At 39.5% G+C, this 6235-nt stretch overlaps 1 protein-coding gene across 3 annotated transcripts; it reads right to left on the minus strand.

Annotated features, from left to right (window-relative positions):
- Positions 1–2990: 2990 nt before the first annotated feature.
- LOC309398403 (normal mucosa of esophagus-specific gene 1 protein) lies at positions 2991–6235 on the minus strand. Of its 3 annotated transcripts, none has more exons than XM_081965263.1 (5): positions 6147–6235; positions 5937–5991; positions 5606–5691; positions 4758–4818; positions 2991–3442 (listed from the first exon to the last, which is right to left on the minus strand). In XM_081965263.1, exons 2-5 carry the CDS (start codon positions 5970–5972, stop codon positions 3371–3373), a joined length of 255 nt encoding a protein of 84 aa, XP_081821389.1. In that variant the 5' UTR covers positions 5973–5991; positions 6147–6235; the 3' UTR covers positions 2991–3370. The 3 variants fall into 3 exon arrangements, with proteins under 3 accessions (XP_081821389.1, XP_081821390.1, XP_081821388.1); XM_081965264.1 differs by having other exon boundaries at positions 6144–6179; XM_081965262.1 differs by lacking the exon at positions 6147–6235 and having other exon boundaries at positions 5937–6096.

Genomic DNA, 6235 nt, shown 5'->3' on the forward strand with positions numbered 1-6235 from the left:
TGGAGTTGCCATAGTAACAACTTCAGAGTACTCCACAAGGGAGCTCCCTCTGGTAAGGGGGAAAATCCAACATTATGTTTGTTCCTGACATTTTCCACTTATAAATAAATACCCAGCCAATACCCGGTTATCAGCTAGTTAAATATAATTTTATGATGGTTTGTCAATAAAGTGGCTGATTATTTCTCCCTTTTGACTCAAAAGTATGAATTTAATAGCAATGTTGGAGATCTCTGGACCTGCACTGAAAGCTCTTGATGTCCACTTGAAGTCCTGGGCTTGGAGCTGTGCACTTACAGTGCAGGGAGAGAAACTCCACATGCTGATCATTAACGAAAACCGTGCAAAGTGAGATGTGTGTTTTAAAGAGCAGATTCGTATAGGCAACGCCGTCTATCCTTTCACAAACCTGCTTAGTGTAACTAGGGTTCTAAAGTGATCCACTTTCAGGGCTTGCAAAATTCACACAACCATAAAACTATCATGATTGTGTTGCATGGAGGCAGACAATGTGTTCCTTACTGCAGTGATGCTAAAATACGCACTGTGATGTCATCACACAAGTTGCACCCTTTCATGTTTGCACCGTGATTCGTGATGTCATACAGGGCAGATTTTGCATCGGTCACAACACCTGCTTTGTCATTTCCCCCCCTCCTTCATGCTTACAAACACTTATAAGACTGTGAAGGCTGCCCTGCCATGCCTGCCCAAAATGAGCATCTTTAAGAACCTCCCTCAATCCAGGATTTGATGGTACTGAAGTTTTGAGTAAGATGCTCTTGTGGGGCCCTTCCTCTTGTCTACAAATCAACCAGGGCTTGTCTAGGAGTGAATAGTTAACTAGAGGCCCTTTAGGACTTGATTGCTGCTATCTTCAACCTTTGGGCCCAACCCACATAACTGCCCAGAGATATAGTCAAAGATATGAAAACTAGTGTAATGTTGAGGATCGTAGGTTGTCCAGGCAACCAAATTTCAAGGAAATAGAAATACCGTAGAGCGTGGTGTTTACTTATCGTTAAACATATTCTTATGGCTGCTTCCTCCTATTTATCTGCAGCACGTACGCATATGAGTCAGCTATGTGACAGACACATCACTCCTTTCACCACCCAAAGAAGGAAATGAAATCTTGGTTTTCGTGCTACCTTTTCAAACCTAAACAGCAAGAAGATACCGTACCAACTGTACAACACATGAAAAGACCAGCTGTAGTATAGTTGCAGTTCCCAAAGCAGGAATCGGTATAAATCTCTTCAGGAGGGAAACAAAGCTTGGTCTATATATTAAATAAAATAGAATCCACATTCTCCTGTCCCCAGTCCCACCCCACAGGTTCTTGCTCCTATATAGGTCCTAAAAGCACATGAGGCTGCAGAAAGAAGCGAGTACCGGTACTTCTCCTGAAAACCAGCTTGCTTTTCCTCAGTGGTCTCAACAGCAGGCATCAAACCTTAGAGACCTCTGGCCCAGGTAACTGCATACTCATAAGGAGCCCTGCTTGATCTGTTGACTTAGTTTTAGCTACTGTCATTGATCCATCATCCTTGAATACCGAAAAACAACAGGGCTACCTGATCTGCAAACCCCGATTCTTTGCTGTCCACTAATGATTGCCTAATCTTTTTTTTTACAAATCAGGTCTGGGCCTTCTAAAAAAACGAAAGTGTTTCCCGTTGACTTTGTCTTGCAATGCGCTTCGCTGAATCAATGGGAGCATGTAGTGGGAACAGGTATTGAGGTGACTGTGGAGATTCTCAATCATCCAGGTCGAGATTGTCCCAAAGATGTTTGTTTTCCAAAAGGCAACTGGACTTCCTTGTTTTTATTTTCTTTGAAAACGTTTCGCTTCTCATCCAAGAAGCTCCTTCGGTTCTGAAAACATTTTCAAATCCAAAACAAACCAAGAAAGACCAATTGCCCTTTTGGGAAGAAGCACCTTTGGGACAAGTATTGAGGTGATGCATCTCATAAACTCCAGCTACCAGATTTCTGTTTCATCAGATCATATTTTTTGAAGAATTCATTTCAGTCCCAGCGTTGTGAAATCTTTGAATTTAGCTCAGGGACATGTAGCCTTTTAGTTTGGGTTTTGTGAAGTGTACGGCCAAAATCGATTTACTTCTGTTTCCTCCTTTCAGCTGTAGACAAATGTCAACTAAACTGCAAGTGTGGGCTTGCCCCAAATAACCACCAGTTGTCCTTTCAAAAAGCATCCTACCGAAACTAGTTTGTGAAATTGTTTGTAAGCCGATGTCATGCGAAGGAAACTGTTTAGAAATCTGGAAGGTGGTGACAAAAAAATCCCGGACGATGTCTTTTTATGGAGTTTTAAAAGTAGGCTGGCGAAAGTTTTGAAGGCTCCTTTAAATGACCAAACAGTGAGGAAAAGTCAAATCCTAGCATAGGAATTTAGAATAAGGATGCAGTGGCTCAGTGGCTAAGACCCTGAGCTTGTCGATCAGAAAGGTTGGAAGTTCTGTGGTTCGAATCCCTAGCGTCGTGTAACGGAGTGAGCTCCCGTTACTTGTCCCAACTTCTGCCAATCTAGCAGTTCGAAAGCACGTAAGAAATGCAAGTAGAAAAACAGGAACCACCTTTGGTGGGAAGATAACAGTGCTCTGTGTGCCTTTAGCGTTTAGTCATGCTGGCCACATGACCATAGAGATGTCTTTGGACAGCGCTGGCTCTTCGGCTTTGAAATGGAGATTTGGTTTATTGATACAAAGAAAATGAATGAAGATAGAATTGCAAAGCAAATACATACAGAAAAAGTAAGATGAAGGGGAAAACCTAGAATGTTAGAGGTGGCTTAAACATATTGTGGCTTATTGATAAATGAGCAAACCATCTTAGGATGTTGGATGAACAGAATGATGCAAAGAGAAGTATTGGGCAGCCTAGATCCTTCCTTGAAGACAATACAACAATATTTTTTAATGCTCCCAAATAAATGAGAATCGCAATCAGTCTGAGACCTGATAAACTACTTGATCAATTCCAAGTTTATTGAAAACATAAACGACAACGTATTTTTTTTCCTAACAACAACCCAACTCTTTTTACAACTCCCACATGGAGAAATGCTGGTCTGCCTTTCTATGAGAAACAGGGCAGGGTTCAAAAACAAATTTACAACAAGCCACCCTTTGTAACGTGTTTTTTCTTTTCCCCCCGAAATAAAAGAGTTCTAGGCTGGGCGGTCTGTAAAACCAACAGTAATCTCCTCCAGAATCCAAAACATAATGGAGAGAGACTCTAAAAATGTAGCAGAAGCATTTCCGCACACTGGTTTCCATCCTCTAGTCTGTGCAGAAATGATTCCACTAGATTCAGAGAGTGCCGTTTTGGAAGGGTTGGGTCCTCCTCACCCCTTGTAAACTTTTCGGACTTCCTCCAGTTGTTGGATGGGCTCCCATTTCTGATGGACCGAGAACAGCTGCCGTGTAAAACAAAAGATTAAAAAAGACAAAAGATTAACAAGCTGACTGGTATTAGGGATTCCTCCTCCCCCACCCCCAAATATCACTCATATTAGTGTTTCACATTATAGAAGAGGTTATGTAAAATAAGATATATTTTTTCTGATTCCTTGCCGAGATGGGAAAATGGACTGCTTCGATTCGAGATAAAGCTTTGGCTTTTTTTGACATGGGCCCCAATTTCTGTTTGATAAAGATGAAAATGAAGCTTTGCCTTTGGGATTTGATGATTGGGTATCTTTTCGTTATAGAAATATGGTGTATTATTGGAGTTGAATAAGTATACATTTTATTTTAGTTCCTTGTATGTTTTTTATATATAGGTTGCAATGTGGATTTGTGGAATTAGAATTCATTCATTAGTTATTTGTTTTATTTAGACTATGATAGTATATACTGTTATTATTTTTGATTGTTTCAGGTACAGTATATATCTTTTATATTTTAGTTTTGTTGAGGTTTTTGTTGTTAAACTAAAGCAAGACTGTATTACAAATTTTAATTCTATCTTTATTGAAGAGAATTGGAACCCTCTTTTTATTTTCTTGTTTTATATCATTATTGCTTTTTTAGTGCCGCTTTTTAAATTCCTCACTGTCCCTCCTCCCCAACGACAATTTTGGTTGTAATTTTTTGCTCCAACTTTCTCTCTTTGAAATTTAATACAATTCTGCATTGAATTCTATCTCTCTTCTATGACTTTCATTCTGTGAGCTTTGACACCATTATGGGTGTATACTGTATAAAGCTAAAGCTGTTTCCTTTGGATGGGGGATGAACAAAGTCCAGTCTTTTGTATCGGATTCGATTGGAATAGTTTAACAAACCTGATCACAATGACAACCTACAATTCTATTTATCTATTAGCCAATATTACCAGCGCCAAATATGAATAGCACTAAAAGTTAATATAGCTGTCTATTACATATCTGAAGGTTTCTTAGTCCTTGATTCTAGATACTTTATAATACAGTCCAGGACTTGTTATCAGAGGTGGGTTCCTACTGGTTCGGACCAGTTCAGATGAGTAAGTAGTAACTCAGCCTGCCACACCATTGAACCGGTTCTATTGGCAGCGACGCCATCTTGATTTTCGGTTCTGTGCATGCACAGGATAACCTTCGTTGCAAAAATGTAATTTTTTCCCCTTTTCTAATGTGCGTATGCACAGACCTTTTTAAGCTGGAAATGAGCAAAACTTTTTTGAGAGGCGAAACGGCAGTAATCCTGACAGCAACTTAACTCTGCTTGTTACCCTATCAAGTTCATTACCTTTTGAGGTTGGGTGGGATCCACTTTTTCCCAAGGTTCAGGATTGTGCCACCTATCAATACTAAGAGCAAAAGGCAGCATTTATTATGGATGAGATTTAAAAAAAAATAACCTTTAGCTAATCGTCAGCTTAATAAAAACGTATTTTAGTTTTGTTTTTTTTAAGACTCAATAGCACCACTCGATTTATTTTGAAGTTAGCATCCCAGACTTCCACTGACTTTACTTTGGCTGAATAATTTAAAACTCTGATTTTAATGTTAATTCAGAAAAAAACAATTCCTTTAGAGAGTAATATGGAAAATCTGCTTATATACTTCTGAGATACAGATAAACAATTTTCTTTTATAATCATCTGATTCTTCCTTCGTTGCATAATGAAAAAGTTCAGCATCCAGCTACAGACAAAAGCATTTTTAAACCTTGTGGGCTTTAAAACCTAAACTCAGTTCTCGCTGAGCTTTATTCCTAATGTTCTATTGAAAAATAAATAAATAAACACACACAGACACCCCGACTGAAATAGAAAACATTTTAAAATTAGAACGAATTCTTCCGATTTCTGCCTTAGAGGCTTTTAAAACTTTCCTTGAAAAAGACTCTTGTCAAAATGCCACTTCCTCCTTGAGAAATAAAACAAAAAGGGCGAAACATTCGTTTTTCCCCTTTGTCTGATTTTTATTCCTTAGCATCTTCAGTCCTTGGGAGGAAAAATGCTATTCCTTTGCCTGTTGTCCCTCATATCCCATTTATCTTAAATTAAAACAACAACAATGGAAAGAACCTGATCTGAAGAAAGGAGAAGAATCTTCTTTAGGGTGAAGAATAAAGAAACAGGTGCTGCTTACATGATATCTGATCTTTTCAGGGCTCTGATGCCAGTGAATGCCATCCCACTCAGTGTGGTGGTCATAATCATTGCCAGAGGAATCAGCTGAAAGATACAAAGCCCTCCCTTAGCAAAGGGGATGCATCAAACTATCTTATCTACTTCAGGAGAAAACTGGACTTGTGAAGGACATTTCTTCCCAAATCTCTTTTCCCAATATTTCCTTGTCCCTGGAGGGTTTACAGCGATAGCAACTTCCCATCCAAGGATGCTTCTTACCTTGCTGTGCACAGGATGGACAATTTGATACCCTAACTCTGATTTGTCTAAAACCAAAGCCCAAAACTTACCCCTTTATGCTTGTTCAGATACCGGAAGACTGGCATGGTGTAAGCAGGTGCAACTCTGAGAGAAGCAAAAAAGAAAAAAAAGTTCCAAAGTTATCTTCGGGAAGCATCCTTTGGGTACCACGGTGGGCAGGTGTTCCCCCTCTCCCTTCCAATTTATCACCCCTCCCTGGAATACATTAAAGAGCCCTTTCCCTCCCTCATCACAACAACCTGGTTAAGTAGAACTGCAGAAAATTTCAGCGATACGCACTTCTCCCTTTTATATACCGTTAACGCCCAAGGGTGCTGGATGTGTCCCA

Source organism: Natrix helvetica, assembly GCF_964273705.1.
Source record: "Natrix helvetica genome assembly, chromosome: 12".
Classification (NCBI taxonomy): Eukaryota; Metazoa; Chordata; class Lepidosauria; order Squamata; family Natricidae; genus Natrix; species Natrix helvetica.